This window comes from Astatotilapia calliptera, chromosome 11 (genome assembly GCF_900246225.1).
Source record: "Astatotilapia calliptera chromosome 11, fAstCal1.2, whole genome shotgun sequence".
Lineage (NCBI taxonomy): Eukaryota > Metazoa > Chordata > Actinopteri > Cichliformes > Cichlidae > Astatotilapia > Astatotilapia calliptera.
This window is the reverse complement of record NC_039312.1, coordinates 22497179-22523683: the sequence shown is the minus strand read 5'-3', so window position 1 is coordinate 22523683 and position 26505 is coordinate 22497179. Positions and strand designations below refer to the sequence as shown.

General features: G+C 40.3%; 1 protein-coding gene across 5 annotated transcripts; it reads right to left on the bottom strand.

The window, feature by feature from the left end:
• Window positions 1-5238: 5238 nt before the first annotated feature.
• On the bottom strand, window positions 5239-26076 carry iffo1b (intermediate filament family orphan 1b). Of its 5 annotated transcripts, none has more exons than XR_003273830.1 (14): window positions 22966-26076; window positions 18417-18477; window positions 16984-17079; window positions 16019-16159; window positions 15734-15918; window positions 15507-15633; window positions 13097-13189; window positions 11851-11981; window positions 9400-11275; window positions 7050-7141; window positions 6847-6898; window positions 6476-6586; window positions 6172-6315; window positions 5239-5797 (listed from the first exon to the last, which is right to left on the bottom strand). XR_003273830.1 is itself a non-coding variant. In XM_026184498.1 (9 exons), exons 1-9 carry the CDS (start codon window positions 23937-23939, stop codon window positions 11176-11178), a joined length of 1908 nt encoding a protein of 635 aa, XP_026040283.1. In that variant the 5' UTR covers window positions 23940-26076; the 3' UTR covers window positions 7967-11175. The 5 variants fall into 5 exon arrangements, 1 of the variants encoding a protein (XP_026040283.1); XR_003273829.1 differs by having other exon boundaries at window positions 7050-7119; XR_003273832.1 differs by having other exon boundaries at window positions 7050-7119; window positions 13097-13186.
• Between the last annotated feature and the right edge of the window lie 429 nt (window positions 26077-26505).

Genomic DNA, 26505 nt, shown 5'->3' with positions numbered 1-26505 from the left:
GTTAGTAGTTTATTTTATTACTACCTGTAATTTATTGCAGATTACTTGTATTTGCTTAATTGTTTACTAAATGTTTGAGGTGTGAAATAAACGGCAGTGGAGCAAAATATGGGTGTGTGAGCAGAGTGAAGCTGACCCCCCACCCACTTGAAACGTAAAGGCAAATAGGCGGAGCGGTTAGTGCTACGTTTGTGCAGATTTGTGCAGGTAAAATTAGCGTTTGTGCTGCTACGGTTTCCGAGATATTAAACTTTATTTTATAGGTCATTCAAAGGTCACCATCCCCCCAGACTGCTCCAAAACGGGCCAAAATGGTCTACTTTTTTAGTGCTACGTTTGTGCTGATTTGTGCAGGTAAAATTAGCGTTTGTGCTGCTACAGTATCTGAGATATTAAAAGTTATATTTTTTGCTGATGACATCACCATCCCCCCAGACTGCTCCAAAACAAACCAAAATGGTCTACCTTTTTAGTGCTATGTTTGTGCAGATTTGTGCAGGTAAAATTAGCGTTTGTGCTGCTACGGTTTCCGAGATATTAAACTTTATTTTATAGGTCATTCAAAGGTCACCATCCCCCCAGACTGCTCCAAAACGGGCCAAAATGGTCTACTTTTTTAGTGCTACGTTTGTGCTGGTTTGTGCAGGTAAAATTAGCGTTTGTGCTGCTTCTGTTTTAAAGATATTAATGAAAATGTAAAGGTCAACCAGCCCCCCCACATTACCCAAATCCAACAAAAGTGGTATCAAACGTTTGTGCTACATTTGTGCTGGTTTGTGCTGCAGAAATTTTTGTTTGTGCCGTTATTATTTTAAAGATATTAACAAAAATTTCTAGAGGTCAACCAGCCCCCCCATATTAATGGAATCAAACAAAATGGATGTCAAACGTTTGTGCTGGTTTGTGCTGCAAAAATGTTTGTTTGTGCTGCTAACATTTTAAAATGTTTAATAAAATAACGTCTTGATGCGTGCTTAATCATCCAGGTAAGTAAATCCCAAAAGGTTGATTCTGTTCATCTGGACATTTTCAGTTGGAGAAACGTTTCGTCACTCATCCAAGTGGCTTCTTCAGTCTCAGCTGACTGTAGGTTTCCCCAACCATATAAACAGTACATTTGCATAGTGAAGGAAACTAGCGCCACTGAATGAACAATGTGCCGGGGGGTTAATTCCATGATTGTTAGTATGCAAATTCTTATGACCATTGATCAATGACAACTAATCAAAGCCTATTGATCAATGGCCATGAGTACCATTCACAGAAAGTGGGGAATGGCTACAATCACAGCATTGTAGGATGGCGAAAGATGTACCCTTGGGCCCCCCTTCTCGATCCAGAGATGGTCAGCATCCTGACAGCCCGATGGACGAAGCTGTCTCTCAGTCTGCTGGTTCTGCCCCGGAGGCTCTTCAGTATCCTTCCTGATGGCAGCAAACTGAAGACGCTGTTGAAGGGATGAGTGGAGTCACCTGTAATGGAGACGACCTTCCAGATGAGGCAGGTGCAGTAGATCTCCTGGGGAGGGAGGCAAGAGAGGTCCCCACAATGCTCTCGGCTGCTCTCACTACCCGTTGTCATTTTTTCCTGCAGAACCCAATGCAGGAGTCATACCACACAGTGATGCAGCTGGTGAGGATACTCTCAACTGTGCCTCTATAAAAGGTGCTCATAATGGGGGTTGAATCTCTTGTGCTTCTCAGTTTGCAGAGGAAGTAGAGTCACTGTTGGTCTTCTCCACATTCAGGGACAGGTTGTTGTTGCTGTACCACTCTGGCAGATGGTTAACTTCACCCCTGTAGTAGATCTCGTCGTGGGTCAGCAGAGTGAAGAGAAGGGAGCTCAACACACATCCTTGGGTAGCCCCCGTATTCCGTGTTCTTGGGCTGGAGGTGTTGCTGTTGACCCGTACTGTCTGCTGTCTTCCTGTCAAGAAATCTAGCAGCCCGTTATACAGCAAGGTGCTGATCCCCAGCAGATCCAGTTTGTGAATGAGTTGCTGGGGAATGATGGTGTTGAATGCTGAACTGAAGTCTATGAACAGCACTCTGACATATGAGTCTCTAGTGTTCAGATGTGTGAGGGCTGAGTGAGGGGCAGTTGAAATTCCATCATCGGTTGAGCGTTTTGACCGGTATGCGAACTGAAATGGATCCAGGTTGGGGGAAAGCAATAATTTGATTTGATGCATGACTAACCGTTCAAAGCACTTAACTTAATAATGATGGAGGTGAGTTTGACAGGACGGTAGTCCTTAAAGCAGGAGATAGATGACTTCTTGGGTTCAGTAATGATGGTGGAGGGATCTCCACACACTGTCTGGGGATTGTGTCACCACGGTCTGTAGAGTGGGCTTGTAGTCTGTGATGGTTTGTATTCCTTGCCACTGCCTCCAAGTATCGATGCTGTCGCTGAAGCTTTGCTGTAGCTGATGCCACGTGACAGGTTTGCCCTTGCTGTTCTTAGACTCACCTAATTCCCGGCTCTGAAGGCTTGCATTTTTCAACTTTAGGAGCATTTAAACCTGACCTGTGAGCCATGGTTTCTGATTGGCCCAGACAGTGATAGTCCTGGTCTCTGTGACATCATCGATGCATTTTGGGATGTAGGCAGTGACAGTTTCTGTATATTCCTGAAAGTCTGTGGTGTTGTCGTGTGTGGCGGCCTGTGGTGGAAAAGCAGTGCCTCTGAGGACCCTTCTGGCCACACCTGTACCTGCTTACGAACTGGTTTGGTGACTTTGACCAGGGGCCTGTGGGAACCCATGGCACACCTAGATTTCTGCCTGTACTGACCCTTATGCAAAATAGGTGGAATTAAGACAGTTCCAAAAGCAAACACAACTGATCAGTGCTGAGAGTGGTCCTGTTGCTGAGGTTGGGATGATCCTGTAATCTCTTATGAACGACCTCCAACGCTTCTATGACTGGGATGCAAGTGAAGACAGATGTAACATCTCTCTCTCACTGTACATGTACTGTTTATAAAATTAGGGAAACATAACCTGCACAAACAAAATAATTTGCAGGACAAATATTTGACATCAATTTTGTTCGATTTGAAGAAGGTAGGGGGGGCAACTTCACTCACGGGTGTTTATAAGGTTGGGGAAACCTACAGTCAGCTGAGACTGAAGAAGCCACTTGGATGAGTGACGAAACGTTTCTCCAACTGAAAATGTCCAGATGAACAGAATCAACCTTTTGGGATTTACTTACCTGGATGATTAAGCACGCATCAAGACGTTATTTTATTAAACATTTTAAAATGTTAGCAGCACAAACAAACATTTTTGCAGCACAAACCAGCACAAACGTTTGACATCCATTTTGTTTGATTCCATTAATATGGGGGGGCTGGTTGACCTCTAGAAATTTTTGTTAATATCTTTAAAATAATAACGGCACAAACAAAAATTTCTGCAGCACAAACCAGCACAAACGTAGCACAAACGTTTGATACCACTTTTGTTGGATTTGGGTAATGTGGGGGGGCTGGTTGACCTTTTGACCTTTACATTTTCATTAATATCTTTAAAACAGAAGCAGCACAAACGAAAATTTTAGCAGCACAAACCAGCACAAACGTAGCACAGTTGATTGACACCCATTTTGTTTGATTTAATTAATGTGGGGGGGCTGGTTGACCTCTGATGACCTCTAGAAATTGTTATTAATATCTTTAAAATGATAGCAGCACAAACGAAAATCTTTGCAGCACAAACCAGCACAAACGTAGCACAAACGTTTGATACCACTTTTGTTGGATTTGGGTAATGTGGGGGGGGGCTGGTTGACCTTTACATTTTCATTAATATCTTTAAAACAGAAGCAGCACAAACGCTAATTTTACCTGCACAAATCAGCACAAACGTAGCACTAAAAAAGTAGACCATTTTGGCCCGTTTTGGAGCAGTCTGGGGGGATGGTGACCTTTGAATGACCTATAAAATAAAGTTTAATATCTCGGAAAAACGTAGCACTAACCGCTCCGCCTATTTGCCTTTACGTTTCAAGTGGGTGGGGGGTCAGCTTCACTCTGCTGGGTGTGTGTGGTTGGAGGATGTGTTAGTGCGTGCGCGCGTGCACGCGCGAGAAGGGGGGAGGGCGCGAACATTTTTCTTGTAAAACAAGGGGGGCCCAGCAAAAAAAGCTTGGGAACCACTGCGTCAGGTGAATTGATGATGGTGAATCTTGATTACCTGTGCTGGTTGTCTGTCTCGCTGTGTGAGACTGGCGAAATGCTCACCACACCAAAGTATAAGTCTTTAAATGAACTTAAAACAATCATGGAACGGATTTCCACATTAATAAATGTTTTTCTATTAGCAGTAAGTCAATTGATTTAAGTTGGAATCAACTGCAAAAGTTGGATGAATTGATGATGAACCAACTAAGTTGGTCCAGCTCAAGTACCTTAAGCTGGACCAACAAAATTGCGTAATGCTAATCACGTGGGAATCCTTTCCATGATTTTATTACGTTCATTCAAATTGTTATTTATTGAGTGTGTAAGAAAAAGCAGGTTTACTGAAACCACAGAAACTCAGATGAGTCACTGGAGTAACAAGCTGTGTGAAGCTAACCTACTGGGTGATGGGTTTTCTTCAACAAACTGAACAAACTTCATTTCTTCATTTCTTTCGTCTTCATTTCCTCATTCAGTATAAAAAAAATATAGGAGTGTGGTAATATGCAGAAGTTTGCATTATTACCCTGTTAGATGAGTGTTCATAATTAGTCATCACAGATAAATCACTTGACAGTCTGCATCTATTTAAAACTTTGGACGGTAAGAAAGGTGTCGGGTTATGAAATAAATACAATAGCTTATTGTCACGATAACTATTTAAATAAAACGTATCTGTATGAAGTTTTAGACTGATTGATAAAGAGCATTTGTCGTGCAGTGATCAGTCACTCTGATAGAAAATTGCCTGGCATCTTTACACTGTCGTCTAAAATTTGTATTAAGGGTAATCTGTAAAAGTGTCAACACAGTGGAATGTTTCTGCCTGCCACGTGCCCTGTTCATGACACGGGTGTTTTCTTCTTCTAAATATTGTTAAAATCATCAAAAGGATGACTGTGTATTTGGCTTTCTATTTATAATATTGTAAGGTGTTTATCTTGAATTAAAGTGCCTCCAGATGACTGTTGTTGGTGTTTGACCATATTTAAAACTCATCTGATTGTAATACAGGGAAATGTTGGTTTTTACAAATAATAACTGCGCGTGTTGTTTTTGCTCATTTGCATCTTTTATTCATTCAGCTTTCTTGACATATTGCATGCAGCCGCTCTGCAGTGACGCTTTTTGGCCACAATTACTTTTTCCTAATGTTTAAAGCAGTGAAGTCAAACATTTGGAGTTGTACACGATTGTCATCAGATTGTGTGGTGAAATTTTCTAAACTAAAAATATTTTGAAGTAGGGCTTCATGATGTGGGAAGACAGAAATCAAAAACACTTTTGCCTTTTCTCTGCCATCATTTCCCCTAAAAAGCTAAATAAAGCAAACAGATTTCTGTGGCTTAACAAAAGTTTTTGCTTTTTCTTTTTAGTGTGTAACTGTGGACAGACTTCATTGAGCTCTTTAAACACACTTTCATGCTTACAACATTGCAGGAATCATACACTGATTTCACTAAAGCATTTGTATTTTAGTTGTTTGGCATCTTCTCACGAGACACTCAGTTTCCCTCTTGGGTCCACCTGATGCATCTAAAACCATCCTCGCAGTCACATTTCATATCAGACGTACTGGTGTAGTTCTGAACCACTTTAAAATGAAACTCTGAGAAAGAGTGAAATAGAGATTATTATAAAGAGTACTCTAGAACATAGAAAAGCATTTCCTTTGTGACACTTTCATGTCAGCTTGATGGCATTGCATTTTTTAGAGAGCATAAAGATTTCCAGGAATATTTTCAAACCTGTTCATATTAGACAAGTTTTGCATATTCATGGCAACTTGAGAGGAACCTGTTCTCAGAATGATCTGATAATAACGGGAGCCAGAGCTAAGATTACATATCCTGTCAGCTATTTTTTTTCTTTTGTTTTTTAATGGCTGCGGTAAAGTTGTTTGCTTTGACACTGGTCATTTTGCCCACTGTTGGTTTGAGCTTATCTGACATGAGAATTCAAAGTGTTCTTCTCGGTACTTACTGGTTGGGGTTGGGTCTGGCATCTTCTCACAAGACAAGCAGTTCTTTTTGTCATGGGCCCACCTGATGCATCTAAAACCATCCTCGCAGTCACATTTAATATCAGACGTACTGGTGCAGTTCTGAACCACTTTAAGATGCAACTCTGAGAAAGAGTGAAATAGAGATTATTATATGGAGTAGTCATCACAGTACATGTGGAGTTACTATTAATGGTTTATCAGCTTTTTATAGAAACCCAGAGATCACGGGTATATCAAAATCCTGATGAAATCATTAAAGGTGGAAATGAAAACTTTCTTTACTAGGGTTGCAGTCTCCAAAGCAGAGATGGCATTCATCTTCATAGTTCAAGTCAGTTGTGTAACTTCCAGCAGGACAGTGTTCACATGTTGTACAATCACTCTGATACATACCTGTGAGAACAGAAAAAACAAGAGGAAAGACTTGCTGACTCGGAGTGAGTATCGGTGAAGGATGTGGTCATACTGCACGAACTCAGCCTGCGTCATTTTTCATCAATGCAGAAAATCAAAACAACACACAGACAAGAAAGAACCATACTTCACACCACGGTACCTAAACGAGATTCATATTTCTGAGTAAATGTAAACTGATGAACAGAATTTTAAAAATATTAATAGAAGCTCACATCAAGTTATCACACATTTCCTACCTGCAGGACAATATTTACACTCTCTCCCACCAACGTTGTAGGTGTTCTGTGGCTGTCAACACAGATAGATATAAATCACTAAAATGAAAAAGTCCTCATTAACTCATCATCCATGCCACATTCACTCATGTCAACTATTTTTCTTATTTGATAAAAGTGTATGCAATAATTAAGGCGACTGGGTTAAAGAAAAAAAGTCTTACTGTGGGAAAGCTGAGCACCAACTGTGTGGATAACATCAGGAGGGCCACAGAGTATTGCACCAATCCCATTCTGTGGACAGATGTGAACACTACTGCGAAAAGGCCAAGGATCAAAATCTATAAAAGCTAACGCAACTACCAAGTTAATATCACAAATAAAGGTTATTACAATAAAACAATAAATGTCAAAATTAAAAGGAAAAAGGAAATCTTTTCCTTCAGTATCATGTTCCTGTTGTTCAACTTCTGTTGTTTTTGCTAATTTCCTCAAAGTGTGCCCCACCCTTTTGTCTTTTTGTATCTTTCTCTGTCATCTTGCTGAACATCTGTGTTATTCTTTCTTTACCTGGTTACATATTGCTGCTTCCCACACTCCGACCCCTACCAGCCTGCTAAAACTGACTAACATTTATGCATCAAGTCTGGAAACCTTCACAAACATATTTAAGTACATTTGTTTTTCTTTTACTGTTTAATTTAGCTGTAAGCCAATTGTTGAGTTGATTATATATTAATATGGCAACATTTTCCATGTTAAATATTTGTAGGTTTTAAAGTGTTTTAAGCGCTTTATATTTCCAAATTGAAGTCCTGGAAAAAATCCCTGTTTTTCCATGTAAAATGTAAAATTTGAAATAAGGATAATCAAGTATAAAGGATAAAGGTGTTAACAGAGGAACACTTCTTTTAGGTTTTGAGTTTAATGTTAAGATGGATAGGAAGAGTAAAGAGAGAGAGTTTGTCTTTCTCCAAAATTTCATGAAGTGGTTACTTAACGAGATTTGGATGATTCTCTCTTTCATTTTTTTTTTATCTGTAATGCTTCAGGGTCTTTATCTTGGTATAAAGTGCCTTCAGATAACTGTTAGAAAAAAACTGTTGAACTTAATACAGGGAAAAAACTGCACGCCTTGTTGCTCAGTTGCATCTTTTATTCATTCATCCAGCGTCTCTCGACATATTACATACAGCAGCTCTGCAGTGAAGCCTTTTCCAGCCAAAGTTACTTTTTCTTGATGTTTAAAGCTGCAAAGTCACACATTTGGATTTTAGATCAATAGTTCTGACTCTGTGGAATAATTTTCTTTAAAAAATTTGGTAAATAAGTTTTTCTGTTGTGTGAAGACAGAAAACAAAAACTCTTTTGCTCTCATCTGCCATCATTTCCACCGTGGAGTCTTCATTCAGCTCTGTTCTTTAAACACGAATATATATTCAAAGCTATATTTCTGTTATGCATATAATATCAAAGCCATCATTTCACAAAAGCATTTGCATTTCCGTTCATCTTCCTGAACTGAGATATTTTTACACTGACTTTACTTGGCATACACTCATAAAGAAACAGCGTAACTGGGAAAGAAAACCTAGATGATCATCAGATTCTGAATTTTTCACGTGGTCACCATGAAAACACAAAAGTCATTTTGTTGGCGTTGAACTGCTTGAGACAATATGAGATTTTACAGTTTGATCCTTCTTAATGTTGTGCATCTACCCCGGTAAGAGTCTTCTTAAAAACACTCGCTGGTCAGACAGAAGGCCCATAAACATACACACTGGCACATGCATACACATAAATTCACTCAGTGCGTTAAAGTGTAACGGTACAAAGAGAGACGGTGTTTTATGCCTTTAACAATGCACCCGACGCCTGATCTTTTCAGAATGGCGCTCAGCTGATTACAACTGCAACACATGCATGAGCTAAACTGCACCCTACTGCTGAAACAAGTTATTTCACCTGGTTCATCTACACAGAAGAAACAACACCATTTAAAACAGTGTCTGATAATAGAGTTGTGATGGAGGGGGCGTCCACCTGACAGCTGTGCGCTGTATGTGTTTTCCTACGAAGGAACATGTAGGTTAAATATGCCAATAGACATAACTAAAGTAAAAATGAGGTATGTGATGCGTTCACCAACGACATGTTTTTTCATAAGGAAAGGAAAACTAAATAGAACAAATCATCCATTTTCAGCAGGTCAGCATATTTTGTTTTTCAGGTTAGACTACTGATTGTTTCTTATGGTACAGTTTTGCTTTGCTCTTCTTTTCTATGTGCAAAACGTAGGTTCACTTCTATACATCAAGCACCTTGGTGAAATAGCTTCAGCAGCTATGTTTAGTCTTTTTTTAAGCAATTTCCTGTTGATTCACAATCTAAATATTATTTTGGCACTCGGTGACTAACTTACATTATTACATGACAGCCTTTTTGTTTTTCCACTATCCTCAAAGTGATTCTGCTCAACCATGCAGCTTTACTCAAAGATACAGCCTTCACTCTAATCTATAATAATAAGCATTACTGCTAAAAAAAATAAAGATTATTAACAACACTTACATGACCCTTGAGTGACTCTATCATCCAGTACTTTAGTTGGTCTTTGAAGTGCAACAGACAGAGACTACGGTTACGTTCAAAACTAAAAAACAACCTCCCAACACTGTGGTCATTGCTCCCTCACCTTTCCCGAAAACTACAAAGTTCAAAGCAGACTACGGTGTTTGTGGGATTTCAGATGTGACTCATATGAAATGATTGGAGCTCCAACATCGTCAAGATGATCAATGTGTGAACTCTCTGTGAACAGCAGGGTGGTTTGGTCTGCTTAAGGCTGACACCAAAACGATGGTGATATAGACATGCGACTTACTACGGTGACTATGTTGTATTATTGTTAAAAGTTTCTGCACCTGCACAGGAAATATAAGCTAATTCGACCGTTTATTTACAGATTTAGGGTAAACGAATGTGTCCAAACGAATCAAGGAACAAATCAGCCTCTGCTGTGTCACAGATGTAGCTCGCAGGTTACGGAGGCCAAAATCTTGATTTCATTGTTTGGACTGTTTGCTTTTGCCATGTTATCCTTGACTAAATTCTGTATAATTGTTCTTTGTCAATGCATATCTTCTCCCACATCATTATAGAAACAGTCTTCTTGCACCAAATCGACCAGCTCAGTGGTCAGACGACTACTACAAATGTTTACGTTTTTTCAAAATATTTAAGAATTTGTCATAAAAATCCTGATGAAAAATCTGCCAGGAGGCCCACAGTTTAACTTATAGCCAACATATTACTGCCATTTTGAGGCCCACAAACAATGTGGTCCTCAAAGCGAACACATGTACACTTTCTGAACTGGAGGCATCCGAGTGAGAGGAGTGACATTCAACTTTCCCAATTAACTCCTGTTATATTTGATCAAGGGCTTCAGGAGAAGAATAGAAAGCAACTCTTATATCATCTGATTTAAGGCTTAGGAACACAAAACACCACAGATCTGAAGAGCAACTTCTCAGGATTTTAGTTATTTTTTCAAATCACTTTGAAATGACTTGAAGTTTTAAGGTTTTTACATACATTTCCCTTGTTATCCAGAAAACACCTCACTTTATTGGAAGGAGGCCTGTTGGTAGTCAAAGACTCAACTCTGTTGCTCCAGTAAAAATGCACATAATGTTTGCGTTTTTCTGATTTTCTTCTGTATCTTTAACTTTTCATTTATTGCCTCAGGTTTGCTTTGCCTGTGATTCTATTATCGTTTATACAAGAGATATGGTGAACAGTTAATGCAGCTGCAAGCCACTAAAATGCTCTCTCGCGGCTTTTTATTAAACCTACATGTGTGGATAAAGATTCAAATTCAAAAATTCTGTGTTATATTATTTTAAGACTGAAGCTTCATTGTTTCCTGGAAATATTCCTGTAAATGTGACTTTAACTTTTAGAGCTTCAGTGACCATAAAAGCAGATCAGAGAGGAGTTTATGACGCTTACATTATCCTTGTTTATCCTTATTTTAGCTCGTGTCCGTTTGTGTAGAATGAATAAGTCATGCTATGTCTTCCTGTAACCACACTTACAGTCAGCTGACCCTAGGTCCTTCAACCTACTGAATCGTCACAAAATGAAGCACAATGACAGACTTCCTCGCTCAGTCAGTTCCATCTCACTTTCCAAAGTGTCCAGAAAAAGAAATGACTCGTCAAACAAGTACGTAAACATGGTGTTGCCGTAGTCACGTAGTCAGCGCCCATTGTATCGGTGTGGTCATGGATGCACTTGAGATCGTGTGACCACAGCCGCTGTTAACGCTGGAGTGAGCATGTGTCATGTTCTCCCATTGCTCGAGGAAGAAGGTGGAGATACCGACGGCTTGTCGTTTTCTCTCGCTTCACTCTCCTCAGCGGGTGGAGGCACAGCAGACGGACTGAGAGGGGCAGAAAGAGAAATGCACCATTTTTTCCAGTAGAAACTAAACTCGCTCTACCTGTGGGTTCGGTGGTTCGCTATAATTTTCATTAAAGGTTTTGATATAAAGTGCGATATTTTCAGATGGATAAATATTACGGCTTTTAGGTAAATGGAGACAGTTGGCATAGATTTTCAGGTAATAAAGTCCAGCCAGTTAAGCATAAAGCTTATTTATATTTAAAGCTAAATAAACATATAGTAAATAGTGTAGTCATAACTAAGTAATAACCATGTCTATCATGTGTATCAGGTGTATAAACAGGTAACAAATCAAAATAAAGAAAGTTGAAATAATATAATGCATTTTGACAAAAGTGGATTATAATAATAACTTTACTAGATACACATAATTAAAGCTGAATACACCTATACTGTAATGTTTTATAACCCATTTAATAAATGTTTATTTTAAATACAATATAAATTAGATATGCTGTATACACTGAAACTGCTCGAATAGTTTTTTTTTTTAAAGGAAGCTAAATAGATCAATAAAATCAACATCAAGTGTGTGTTTATGTGCGTGTGTACCTGTCTTCGCTCTGTGTGATGAGTCTCCTGCAGGTCTCCATCTGAACATCCAGGCCTCTCTTCATCGAGCACATCTCCATGTACTCGTGCAGGTGTCGGTTCATGTCGCTCTTAGCTGTGGCCAATTCCAGCTACAGTCAGAAAACTGAGAGTTAGACTAAATCACTCCAAGAATACATACGCATGCAATCAACAGCAATCTAACAGAGTCTCGGTCTCACTTCCTCACCCATGCAGAGAATATCAAAACAAATGTGAAAAAATAAGTGCATGCCTTTGCAAACAGACTCCCGTTACGTGAACGTTTGCTATTTCTTTTGTTTAACATGAGCACTTGTATAATCGCTCATTCAAAAATCAGTCACTAGTTATTGTGAAAATCTTCAGGCTACAACTGAACTGAAGTTGTAGCCTGCAGTTTAAAGTGAGTTTTTAAACTCAGACTGCAGACATTCTGAATGTGTTCTGGCACCAATTCATGTTTAAATATTTTCACACACTCAACTCCTTAAAGTTACTGATGGTGTTTAGAGCCTTGTGGATAGCTTGTTTGGTTTAGTCGCTGATTTCGGTGCGATAGTCAAAAAGGCAAAGTTTGACGGATGTGGTTTCTGTCAAGTTATAGCTGGAATTTAATAATCAAATGTAAAAAATTGGAAGGATCACAGCTTTATTACATAGTAAGTCACATTTAAGCTCAGTCTAAACATACTCTGACCAGCGTTTCCTCTCTCACAGTAAACAAACCCATGGCTGGTTTATAAGACAAGGACAGAGCTTAGTTAGTCCTCGACTACAACCTGTTTTCACTGAAGCCCTTCATTTAATTTTTCTTTTCTAGCCTGGAAGTAGGCTTAGTCAATGTCTGAGAAACTATCTGTCAAAGTTTAGAGTTAGACTCAGAGTTTGTTAAACCTGCTTTCTTGAACAACCCCCTGACTATGTGCAGCCAAACTGCTCAGGCTTACATAAACTCATCTAAAATGTATGAAAGATGTAAAGAAAGGCCTTTAAAGTACTTTAAAGATTAAATTCAGCAAGGCAGGCTACTGCCCCTTTAAAACAAAGCATAGTAATAGTATTTCACTTAATGTCATTATTTAGACATCATATTGTCTTGTGAATGCAAGACACAAAAAACAGTGCAGGAGACATAATGCATGCAGCAAAAATGAAAGAACAAACTGCCAGCATGTAGGATGAAGGAAGTTATTTAACATATAAAAGTACAGAGCAAGCGTCTGACCTCAATTTGGTCAATGGTCTCTTGGTATTCCTTCTCTCGAGATTTGAAAAGACATTCGGTGTCATTAATCACCTTTTCCAGACAGTCCTCCTGCTGAAGACAAACACGGACATGGAAATTTACATGCGATGAAAGGTAGTTATAATCGGTTTAACGTGTGCATCATCAGACATCACCGCAGACATAGAACCATCAAAGCACAGCTGTTGCAGTGCTCCCATCAGCTCACATTTCACTGACTTATTTCCCACGGGAGAAAGAGCAGACTTTTCAAAGCGCACACAGCTGGTAAATGAAAACAAATACCTACATGCATTTCTTGGAAACAAACACCATGTACGCTAAATACAGGCTGGATTTGTGCGAGTGTTGTTTTGTTGCCTGAATTGGCCCGGCCACAGCAGAGCACCGAAGGGCAGCAGACTGAGCTTTGAAGGACTCCACTCTGCCTACTGTTCTGGATAAAGTCCACTTATAACCACACAAACAAAAGCTTCTTTGAAATCTGAAGCAATAATATCAAACCATGTGCACTTAGAAATTACAGTGCGCTTCCTCTACTTTATAAAACTCCTTTATGCAGTGACTTAAACAGTGTTTAAGCTGAAATTCTGAAACGTTTTTTTTAAAGTAACAATAGATGTCAGATGTCTCTTTATAACTGCATTCACTCAGGATGAACATCTGAGACATGGCTGAGAGAATTTAGTAATTAGCCATGCTCTCTGTTTTTGCGACAATGACAAAAATAGAGAAGCACACATGTGCCAATTAAAGAAACAGTTTATTTTTAAACTAAAGAACCAAAGAAAGAACTTAAACTAGCCATGGGATGTGTATTCAGTATTGCCAGCAGTGTGAGAGAGTGCGTGAGTGAGGAAACGGCATATGCAATGTTGTCTCGTGCCATGCAACAAACCAAGATACAACCAAAATCTCAGAAGTGTCTCTGGAGAGGAAAGCCACGCTGGCAGCTGAGCTCTGAGGGCGTTTGTAGAGCACACTGGGCCCAGGTGCTGCCAATCGTGTTAATTAGTCGGCACCTGCAGTACACGGGTGCTACACAGGCGGACTGAAATGCAGGTGGGGTGAGTGGGTTGTCTTGTGATGTTATCTGTGTTTCGTTTTTTTTTGTTTTCCCTGCACCTTTTGCAGGTGCACGACAATTCAGAAACTCAATTTCACTGAAACCTGAAAGGATGATGAGATGCCAACATATAGTAATGAAAATTGTTCCGTCTTTCAGAAAGATCGACATTTACGGTCACGTGAAAAACAAAAAGAAAGAACTGCACAGCCCTGTGAAAAACAAAGTACCTCGTGTGAATGAGCAGACTGGATGACCACCTTTAGCACAAATAACCTTAAGTAATTGTTTTCTATATGACATTCTGTCTCTCATGTCCCTTTGGGGGAATTTTAGCCCACTCTTCTTCAAAGTGTTGCTTCAGTTTATTGAGGTTTGAGGGCACTTGTTTATGCACAAGTGTCTAACATCCCAGACCTGAGTCTGGTTGAGGTCTGGACTTTGATTGCGCCACCTTTAGACTTTGATTTTACAGATTTGCTGCTGTACATGTCCTGCTGGATGACCCAGTTTGGGCCAAGCTTCAGCTGTCAGACAGATGGCCAGATTTGACTCTAGAATACGTTGGTATGCAGAGGAGCTTATGGTCGACTCAGTAACTGCAAGGTGCCCAGCTCCTATAGCTGCAAAACAAGTTCATGTCACCCCCCACCCCACTGTTCCAGAAGTCTTGTGGTTTGTTCTGATTCAACTTTGCAAAACCAAGCTGTGCTACAATGGTTAAAGAGAATAGGCTTTCTCCTGGTAACCCTTACAAACAAGCCATACTTGTTGAGTCTTTTTTTTAATGGTACTGTCATGAACTTGAACATTTAATATGCTAAATGTGGCCTGTCGAGTCTGAAAAGTAGTTGCAATCTGCCAGAGCACTGCACAGTCAGCACTTGGGGTGAATTTGCTCTGAGCTTCTGGGAACACTGCGGCAGTGTACTTAGTTTTTCACAGAAATGAATAGAGCCTTGTGAAAAAGTGCTTTCTCACATGACTGCATGTGTCAGCTTACTAAGTGAGGTCTATAACTGGTGACCACAGATATCTGTCGATTTCAGTAAAACACAGGCTTGTTTATGCTGTGTGAATGTTTTGCAGAAAACAGTGATGATGGGGTAACTTCTGACAGTCATAATCCCTTGCAATTAGTATTTTTAATATGCCACAACGATGGCTAAAGGTAAATCTTTCAATTTTTCAGCTTTTTTGAAGCCTCTATATGTTCATAAATTAGCTCCTCTCTGGTAGCCACAGCTATATTTCTAACAACTTTGAGCTTTAAATCTTCACAGAGAGTTCTCTCAGTCTTAAACTTGTGTGACTGCTGCCTACCTCTCCCGGTGGGTGGGTGGGATCTGGAGGCAAAGTGCATCCTGGGAAATCCTCCCAAAGCAGCAGCGTCTCTTCAGTCTCCTCCCACGCTAGACTGTCACAGTCATCCTCAAACTCACATTCACGCCTGAAAATTTTTTTTAAAAAAGTATCAATGCACACATACAAATGCACATGGCCTGAAAAGACGACTCAGATTACAGTAATTACATCTGCAGACCACTCACAGCTGGTTTAGCATCCTCTGCATCTCCTCATTGATCTGATTAGCAGCAGATCCACAGTGCTCCTCATCTTTAACCACTGCTCCGTCACTTTCGGAGGTGCTGACGGGCTCGTCACACTCACTCCCATTAAAGGACAGAGGGGTTTGTTTACGGCGGCAGTTTAGCGATGGTTGGTTATTAGGAACCTGCAGAAAAGTTTGGGATTAGAGGATCAGACTAACAAGTAGACACTTGCTAAAAGCAGATAAAAAAAGAACCAGAGATGATGAGATTAAACAGTTTTACCTGATACATTTGGATGACGTCTTCACAGTTCCTCTGCTGGGCCACATCGCACAAGCGAGCAGTGATGTCGATCCTGCGGCAGATGTCCATGTCCACCTTCATCGCTTTCTCCTGGATTTTGCTGTCCAAATCTGACAAATTCTACAGAGAGGATGGATATGGGAACTGTTCAGCATCACTGGAAAACTGTACCAATAAGACTGATTATGACATAATAGTAGCACCATTTTCTTATACAGCACCCTAAAGATAGAAAATAAGACCCCTGAAAACTCAGGGGTCACCAATCCTCAGTCATTTGGTACCAGACCATGAGAGTTGAGGCTCAGTTGTGAAATTTATGGTTTTCGGGGGGGTTTTATCGTTAACTCGGTTTCCCTGGGTCTTTTTCCCGCGTTGTAGTTGTGCGTCTTATTTTGAAAGAAATATTTATGCATTACCATAACGACCGGAGAGCATTAAGGGACAGAGAAGAGGATGTTACTCTCAATGTTGTTGGCGCATTTCAGTAGGACGCTGTTAATAAAGTTACAGAATTACAAGGTTGGGCACCGCTGCTGTAACTAAAGCAAGCTGTTTCACACATGGACTTGGAGAATCCTTCCTCGGGAAATCTCCTGATTGGTTTACGTGGAGGTACTGCAGAGTGTGCGGGATGCAGAAACCATGACGACTACTCGCTAGCTATGAATTCACTGGACTATAACCTGCAGTACTCTCACGTCAGCACAAATTGTTGCATTTGGACAGCAGACTTTACACTATGGAGTTGGCAGGTTAAAGAGTTGGGTTGGATGTTTGCGTTCTCACAGCCACGTTTATCCAGGTGATGTCTAAAAAAAAATTCAGGGCTTCAGTGTGAAAGCAGCTTATAAGGACAAACTACCAAGTGAATGCAGAGGGACATCTGATTACTGTAAAGAGCTAAAACTGTTTGTGATTATTATATGAATGTATGAGCTTACATTGCTCAGGAGCCCTTTGAAGACAACCAGCTCCGTATTCAGATGCTGGACCCTGCGAACCAGCTCGTCCTGGCAGCCTTCGCTCTCCTGCAGGTCCTGCACACGCAAAAGAAGTCATAATGAGCAAATGCACTTAACCACAACTCTCTTTACTGTAGTTTTTGGGTCACATTGTGCAAAAAGATTTTATCTGCAAAGAGCACATTCAAATCCTAAATGCATAATCACTTCTGGGAAGCTCTAAATGAGTCTGACATCATGGTAACCCTCAAAGTCTCCCCGCTGATTTATTCACACGTGCTGCAGTTACAATACTCGAGAAGCATTTTTTTTACCCTTTTGTGGGCTTAAAGTGCGGTGGTATTTCCTGTCAAATTGGGTCAGGTAAAGATTCCTCGCAATGGGGCACATGCTCAAAAACACATATACAGGAAACCACTGGGCTTAGAATGAGACCTTTGCCATGAAGTCAACATTTGGGGGGTAGGAGGCATTCGTTTTGGGGGCTTTATCTGTCATCTCAGTGGTATTCATATTCTCGCTCTTAACTGTTACTGCACAAAAAAAGATGAATGTCACGGCTACTCTTCATCACATGTGTCTACATGTAGACTAAAAGCAGACTTCAATCAAACACTAATGCTAATCAAGCCAGAACTGTTAGACAGCATACTGAGTATTCATTTAATTTTTCAGCATTTCACTTTGGCTATATATAAACTAAATTATGCCATAATGAATGGTTTCATTGTGGGGAAATGTGTTTATAAGGACACAAGTGCAAGAAATACAGTAATTGCAATTTGATGGTTGGCGACAGGCAGATATAAATACAACTTTCATGTCCTTAAATCCATTTTGGCACTGTTAGCAGTGGATGGTTAAGGGGTTTCAGGAAAAAAGCTAATCAATTAAAAGAGAGTGCACTAGCATTGGATGACTCATTGATAGCAGCTAAAGAAGCTAATAATCATTGCCAGCACAGAGAAAGAGGTATGTGCTTGGCAAGATCAACAAACAGCTGCAGCACAATCTATATTTAACCAAACTAATCCGCCCTACTTCTCTCACTTTCATGAAACTATTTAACCTTTAACATTATTGTAAAGACGCCAGCGCAGCCTTAGCTAAAGCGTGTCATGCAGCATAGAATTAAAAATTTAAAGCGAACGGATATGTATTAAAGACGTGTGTGTGTGTGTGAATGTTTGTTAATTCTGTCACTTCAGAGAACTCACATCAGTTTTCTGAGGACTGCCTGACAGCAACTATTGCGGGTACTTGCCAAAATCTAACCTCTGCCTTCATAATAACATATAATCATTTATAATATCCAGACTTTCAGTCCCCACAGTGGGACTATATAAACAGATTTATGTTCCCCCATCTTGAGAAATACAAGAACAGACAAAAAAAAGGGTACATAATGTTACCTCCTGTAAGTCTGCAATCTTCTGTTGCAGATCCATCCTCATAGTGTATTCCTCTTCCCATCTAGGAGACACAGAGATAAGTTTAAGAAAGACATTAATAATCTTCTAGTTCATGTCTTCTCGGATACAGAGATCAGAGACAAAGAACAAAACATAAATTAGGTCTTCATCAGCTCTTGACATTTATAAAAGCAGACAATGCTCCTGTGAATCAATTAATTCAGGTAGTTGAAAGGCTAAAGGGGCTAAAAGTCCATTTAAAATGCACCTCTAACTGCAACAATCACATTCTTGATGATTCATTACATCAAGTAATTCAGCAATCAAGGATCAACCAAACAAAACACACTTTCGACAGGAGATGGATAACAAGTTGCTTAGCAGCAGCAATTTACTCTGCACTCACTGCTGAGCACCGCCTACCTAAAAGTGGAATTAAATCTGTGCTGTAACACTTTAACAGGCGCTGGTGTAGATAAAAGGCTGAGAAGGCAACCACATGCTGCAGGGTTAAATGCAGTTGCCTGACTTCAGCTCTGACCTGAGGCCCTTTGCTCAGTCTTCCCAGTTTCCAGGCAAAATGCCTAAAATAACTAGCATATGTGTGACCAGACATGTAGTAAAAGTAAGTAAAGCTGTATTAGCATCTCCAGTTTGTTTGGAGTCTCCAATTTGTTTCAAACTAAATGTGAAACATGGTCACCGTCTTGGTTTTGGTGTTGATTAATGGCCAGAAAAGTGTTTTTGCGGAGTATTACATTGTTACAGTGAAGCTGACCTTTGACCCTTCATCAATTTCACCAATTTAATTACTGTATGAAATATTGTTATTTTATAATAAGTGAATGGGATGGTTGTCCTGATACAGACAACCTGAAAATATTTTCTATCTCCACTGGAATCCGTCCCATAAACAAATTTTTAATTTCTAAATCATCAAAATTTACATTACATCTTTTTTTCTTTAAATGGTAAATGGCCTGTATTTATATAGCGCTTTACTAGTCCCTAAGGACCCCAAAGCGCTTTACACATCCAGTCATCCACACACACATTCACACACTGGTGATGGCATGCTACATTGTAGCTGCAGCCACCCTGCCGGACACTGGCGCCACCGGGCCCTCTGACCACCACCAGTAGGCAACGGGTGAAGTGTCTTGCCCAAGGACACAACGACCGAGACTGTCCAAGCCGGGGCTCGAACCGGCAACCTTCCGATTACAAGGCGAACTCCTAACTCTTGAGCCACGATCGCCCCGACTTAAAGGTGGACATGGTCCAGGAAGGTCAGTAAATTGATCCTCAGCTCTTCCTGTCCATGTCTTGAAGTATCCTTGGGTAAGATACTGAACCCCAAGTTAGTGTGGGTGTAAATATTTGATAAAAATGCTTAGGCACAGATAAAAGTACTGTGTGAATGAGACTTGGAGCGCTCAAATTAAGTAGATAGTTTTACTGCCTTACTTTCAGTTAATGTATTTTGTTTTGCACTATGCATATTTTATATGCCATTAGGTCATTTATTGTGAAAATTCTCATGTAGGAACTATTGTACTGCATTTTGGTTCCACTGGTGCACCTGAGGGAGATGCACGCCCATGTTGATGTGTGAGCATGGCAAGTTGAAGCAAGAGAAGCCAATTTAATTCAGAGAAAGTTGTTTCTTAAAAGTATCTGTAAAGTGCTCATTTCTGCCTCAAAGCATGGGTCAGCCAGCGAGGTATGTTTGTATGTTATATAGATCATTTTATGTCTTTAATTCACTCGTCTTACTATCTCATTGGATTTTATGTTATGTTTTAGTTCGACGGTGGCGTAGTTTGTGATAAAGGTGAAGCTGTAACAACCCCAAGACCTTACAACTAACATTAAAGCCAACTTCATGCCATCAGTAAAAGAACTCTTTATTGACTTTAAGAAGAGGTAGAAGTGATAGATAGGCTGTCATTTATCTGCACAAAAAAGTACAACTAGATTTCAGTATAAGTGTTTGAGTCTCACACTAAAATCAGTTTACTGCAGTTATATTAAAGATAATAAAAAAGGTGTTCGACTGAGTGAATCACCGATCCCTCACAGGCCAACTCGCTGATGCATCTCAGACCATTGTGCCTGTGAATCTGATCTTTAACACATTTAAAAGCCTGAGCAGAGACTACTGCGTATGTGATCACAATTTCTGTGATTTCATACCACAAGGGGAATTTCACTCACTGCAGTCTGCAGCCTCTTATAAAAAAGCTGTTTAAAATGCAGAATGCTGCAGTACAAGAATCCCTACAGGGAATACTAAATCTGAAATAAACTGAGTCATGAAACAGGGGTTGTTGTTGTCATAGCAGGTGCTTGTTAGATCAGTAAGGAGAGCGCGCACAGAAAACTGAGAGGCACTTCCTTCTGCAAGCCAAGCCCCCCTCCACCAGTTACATCTTGCAGTGCATGCTGCATTGCAGATACAGTATGGAGTGTAGAGAGGACGACGGTGCGCAGTGGAAGGAAGAGAGTGTGAGAAAGGAAGAAAAGGTGCGACTGTGTCGGTTTTAAAAGAGAAAGAAAATATGAGCTAGAGCGTGTGGTTGGCAGAGAGAGGGGTTTTTTGGCAGTGACAGAAGGAGGTTAACGGGGGGAGAGACAGTTGTCCTTGAAAAAAATAAAAGAACAGTGCAGAGAGCTAGAGGAGGGTAAGTCTGAAAATTAAAATACACCACAAGCTGCTTTAGGTTGCAGTAAAGGTAAACAGATATAATAAAAAATAAGATAACAAGCATTACATTATAAAATGGTATTAATATTTTAAAAGCTATGTAATAGCCTGAATCTGAGAGAATAAGTTTCGCATGAAGAAACATTTTGTGACGTCCTCATTTGTCCTGACTGAAGGGGGCTGCAGAGACCCCTCAAAACAACTCATTAGGGGAGGAAAAGACTTTGAGAGGGACAAAGTGTGTGAAACCCCTCAATTCACAAATAAAATGTATATATGTCTGGACAGCAGGCTGGGAAATGACGCACACTAGTGTCTCTACAGACAGAGAAAGCAAGCGTCTCATCTGTCTCACACTCTCTGGATTGTTAAAGTCGTCAATGTGCTTCATACACAAAGAGCCCACTATACTGTGCTCAGGATCTCCGCTGTGAAGAATGCATGGCTGCTCAATTGGATATAATCTGAGGGAATTTAATGATGAATGCGCAAAGGACCTTTTTGGAGTTAACAAATAATTACAAATAATACACAATCCACCAAAGCTGTCGGACAAACTTCAAATTTACAACAGGATTTATGCAGTTTTAGATGTTATTGCTAAGCTTTCTGGAGAAAAGACCAATCACATTGTTCCATATTAGCGATTAAGTGATTGGTCACATACACAGACAGCTGTCTTTCTAAAATGGAGATCAAAGCATCCATATTTGAACTGGTGATGTCATCAGATAAAGTCGCATGAGCTCACAGCAGCAACTGTGGATTACACGATCTCATATTCTCAGCAACGGTTAATCCTCTTCTACTCATCCATCTCACTTTCACAGAATAAGAGTTGATGCTTGTTGTTCTGCATCAAAACCCTCAGATATTTAGTTGATTGTTGATAAGCTACAACCAGTAAATGTTCAACATAAAAGATTGGTTCTTACTTGAAATGGGGCTCATAGCCAAATCTCCCATAAATAATTAGTTCACTTAAATGTTGGTAAATGAGGCTGTAAGTAATAAGTCTCGACATAATATCCAAAAATACAATCCTGAATTCTATTTTCACATTTCCTCTCTGAACTTCTCTCTAGATAAAATCATTACTGCCTTTCAGCATAAAACATGATGGCTCTCCATATGAGTGACCACATGTTAATAAAATCCAAATAATATACTAACCTGCTAATATTTTCTTGCAGAACATAATGTGACAAAAAAAACAAAGATGGGGCCATTTTTTTTCTTTAGAAAATGGTGTCATCGCACAGTTTGTCCAGCTCAGACTCCACAGTTTAAAAACACTCAGATAAATGTCTGCAGCACTTGTGTAAGGACATCTACAACAACACATTCTTGGAAAGATAATAAACAATGAGACATTATCTTCTCTTTAAACATAAAAGAATGGGTGTTTATGTGTATTATTTAAATAATATTTGCTAATATGTAACTCTAAAAGCTGATACTGATGTTGGCATCTGACCCATAAAACGTGTACAAACTGAGCTAAATGTTTGGCTGCACAGAGGACGACCACTAAGCTTTGACCTCGATTCTACTTCATGTTTGTCCCCTGAGGTGTTAATATTTTTTAGTGTATTTGTAGCAGCAGCACCTGCCTCTGTGGTTAGTCATGTGATGAATGCAGTTCCAGGCTTGAAGTGATCGATGTAGAGTTTTTGTGCTGACTCTGTGGTGTAGCAGGAGACAGCTGGTCTGCAGCTGTTCTGCTCACTTCTCCAAAGTAGAGCATTACATACACTCAATAAAGCTACAGAGCAATCACAAGATTTATTTATTTTTTAAATAGCCCTGAAGGAACTGCAATAAAAGGTTTGGTCCATTTACCTGCGTTTATACTCATCTCTCTCCCTCTTCACTTTAGCCAGGACATTGTACAGGGCTCTTATCTCGGGGGTGATGGTGTCAATCTGGACACCAACTCCATCCGGGTGCACCCAGGATACTCCTGGGCTGGTCAGACGCTCAGCACCGGAGCCGAACTTGCGGGTGTGGTTGTAAGACCAGATTGTGCCCGGAAGGAACCGTGGAGGAGGGTTGGTGGAGGCTCCCGGACCTGTGCTGTTGTTAGTTCCCGTTTTAGAGCCAGATCCCGGGGAGTCCACAAGGGGGGAGGATAGGCTGATGGTGATGGCTGGGTTGCAAGCGGCATTTGTTTGTGTTGCACTCGAGTTTTCAGAGGCTGCAGGTGGCAGGGCAGGCGCGAGAGGCGTTGTGAACAGTGTCGTAGGCCTCCTGGCCGAGTTGTTGGTGTTGTGGAAGGGCAGGGAGCCGGGCCTAAGCTGTATCGTTCCGACAAATCCCGTCTGCACGCTTACCTCCTGGGTGTGCGCTTGGTTCTCACAGCATCCACCTTTGCAGCCCTTGTTGGCGTCCAGCGCCTGCTGGAGCTGCTTCTCCAGAATCTTATTTCTGCGCTCTAATTCGTGCACTTTAGCCAAAAAGCATCTGAAGCGCAGGTTGAGAGTTTTGAGGACGCTGATGTTGGAGCCCAGGTCGTTTCTGAGAGCCATCGCAGCAGGGGGATGCGGCACAGGGCGGTGCTGATAGTGGCTGCTGTGATGGAGATAAGGTGAAGACTGCGAGGGTGCGGTGAAGTCAGGCCCCGAGCCGGGCTGCTCACCCAGCAGAAGGGAAGCCTCGTCCGGTGCACCGAAAACAGCGTCGGGAAGGAGACCTGAGGGAGAGTCCGGGTGTCCGGGCGCCTGGTTCTGCTGCGGATGCTGTTGGAGATGCGCGTTGGCCCCCAACAAAGGATTCATGCTATGGTATGGAAAACTGAATCGCTGCAGATCTGGCATGAACACGGACAGGAACTGGCTTGCTACAACAGAATATTGTTATAATATAGATAATATCTGACATCCAGGAACGGCGTGTGCGTAAAACGCCTATGGCCCCGTTCACTTGGTTATATAACTGTTTATAAATAAGAATCTTATCCTTAAAGCCCAAAGGTCTTAACGTCGGCTGATGGATCAGTGCTCTCTGACGATCCACAGAAAAAAAAAAACAGCCTAAATCAGGACAGATGGATTTGGAAGAAGACTACAGAACACCGGACGTGCGCCTCAGCGTGATGCTTTGCAATAATAAATGTAAAATAAATGAAGAAAAAGCCGCAGAGCATGAATGAATAAGAAAGAAATCCGGCGTCTCCGCGTTACTGAAGTTCTGGCAACAAGCTGTGACCGCAGGCAGGAGAGAGCGCTGCGGGATTGGAAGATCCGTCTGCCGTAAATACGCGAATAGAGGAGCCTTTATTAACTGTTTGCTTTCTTGTTCACATTTGAAATCATTAGCCACAGCTCCAAACAAAAAACATTAGAGGATTTAGTGAAACTGGACTGAACCGTGACGTCAGACCTGGAAATCACGCTTTCACTGTTTTGCGGTCATTTAAATTTAAGTTAGAATTAGTCCAGTTTTTTATTTATTTATTTTTTTAGAGTAATTCAGCATGTTTGTTTATTCTTATTAAATCTGATGGAGAGTTAAACAAGAAGACTGCTATCCAATTCGCCAGTTACATGCCTAAAATTACTGGTGTTTATGTTACTTATCACACTATAGTTGCAAAAAATAAATAAAAACACCTCCTCTGTGTAACCCACTATCTTTCAATGTGACCATAAAGCTAAATCACCTGAGTGGAGCACTGTGGGGTTAATAAGTTCCATTAGCTCAGGCATCCCTGAGGGGAGGATGGCCCTTTAGGACAGGTGGGAGGTGCAAAGGAGACAAAAGACACAAACTTACTGACATGCAGGGGTGCTTTATGCTTCAGGGGAGACACCAGGGAAGGGGGAAAAATATAAAAGCTTTGTATTTTTAAATAATTTTTTTTTTAAATTTTTTTTTTTACAACAGAAACCGGAGTTCGGTGGATCAGTTACATGGTGCTTCTTCCAGACAACCAGTGAGACTGAGAATTTATGGCAACAGAACAACTTAAAAGATCCTTTAACATCATGTATCACACTGTAACTCTAACATCTTAAAGTATAAATTTTAAAGTCATCCAAATCAGAGGGCAACACAGAGGTTTTCAGATATTTGTGCATGAGAGCAGACAGGGTCAGGCAGGGCTAACTTTGCATTGTATTTTCGTACCACTTGTCCATCGCTTTTATTAAAATAAATTTGCAGTTCACAATCAAACACTTTATTATTACATACAGAAAGTACAGTGTGATTTCTCCTGACATACTGAGTTGTGATCTGTAGACAAACTTTGGTTTTAAAAATGAGAGAATTGTGAATTTTGTTCCCCATCATAGATGGGTTTAGTTTGAGGTTAGGAGAAGGTGTCACCGACCTGCTGAGACAGATTTCAGGAAAGAGCTTCATAATCTTAGCTGAATGATGTGTTAGTATAGCTATATTGTGCATTGTTTGGCTCGGGTTCTCCTCACATTCCTCAGTTTTGTGAAAGACTGACAAACAAGAGGTTTGAAAAAAGGCAATCCGGAGCTATTAATGCCACTGTAATAGGATCAGGTCTATGTCAGAGGTGCACAGGTGGAGTCTGGGCGTCCACATCCTTGATTTATCCTGGATTGTCAGCACTTCCATGTGAATCCAAAAGGCATCACAGCAGCTGCTTTCTGAGGCCTTACCATCCTCCAGGATGGCACCAGAGGAGCCAGACTTCCAGCAGAACTACTATTTAATTATTTAAATAAATCAATCCACACTTCATATGAGTGCTTTTAAGTCATTTTGTCATACTGAAACAAAATTAATTCAAGGAGTAGTGATGGTGCACATGTTTCTCTTCAGAATACAGATGCTTTAGCAAGTGTAAAAGAATGAATAAGGTTACACTATGACCTCCACAGTCACCAGATCTCACCTCAACTCCTAGATAGGATTTTTGGTGATCCTCTCCACTTCTGCACCTGCTTGTACAGCTGCTGTTATTGTGTATATATTTATTTATATTTCTTCATACATTCTTATATAGTTCTATATTGTGTATTGTGTATTTTGTTGTACAGTTATTTTATTTTCAACTTTAATTTATATATTTTATCTTATTCTTTCCCAGTTAAATTTACCCTTCATTCTAATTTGTGTTGTACAGTTCTTTCCTTTTTAACCTTAATTTATATTTTATTCCTTCCTAGTAAAATTTACCCTTTTTAATTTTTCATATTTATTTCCTATCTTATTCATAGCCTTTTCCTTTTTTGTTTTCTTTAGGTCACGAGCAGTTGTCCAAGCATTTCACTGCATATCGTACTGTGTATGACTGTGTACGTGACAAATAAAATTTGAATTTGATTTTGAATTTGATTTGTGTGTCATATTCACTGATCTCACCATTTGAGGTACATTAAGTGCCGGTCCTAACATTGGCCTCAT

Bases quoted from the DNA above. Each gene is read 5' to 3' on its own strand.
- iffo1b (XM_026184498.1), bottom strand. From the start codon at position 23,939: ATGCCAGATCTGCAGCGATTCAGTTTTCCATACCATAGCATGAATCCT. The intron at 16,160-16,983 runs GTAAGCTCATAC...TCCTCTCTGTAG, and splicing joins TCAAAGGGCTCCTGAGCAAT to AATTTGTCAGATTTGGACAG. The intron at 11,982-13,096 runs GTCAGACGCTTG...TTCTGACTGTAG, and splicing joins AGACCATTGACCAAATTGAG to CTGGAATTGGCCACAGCTAA.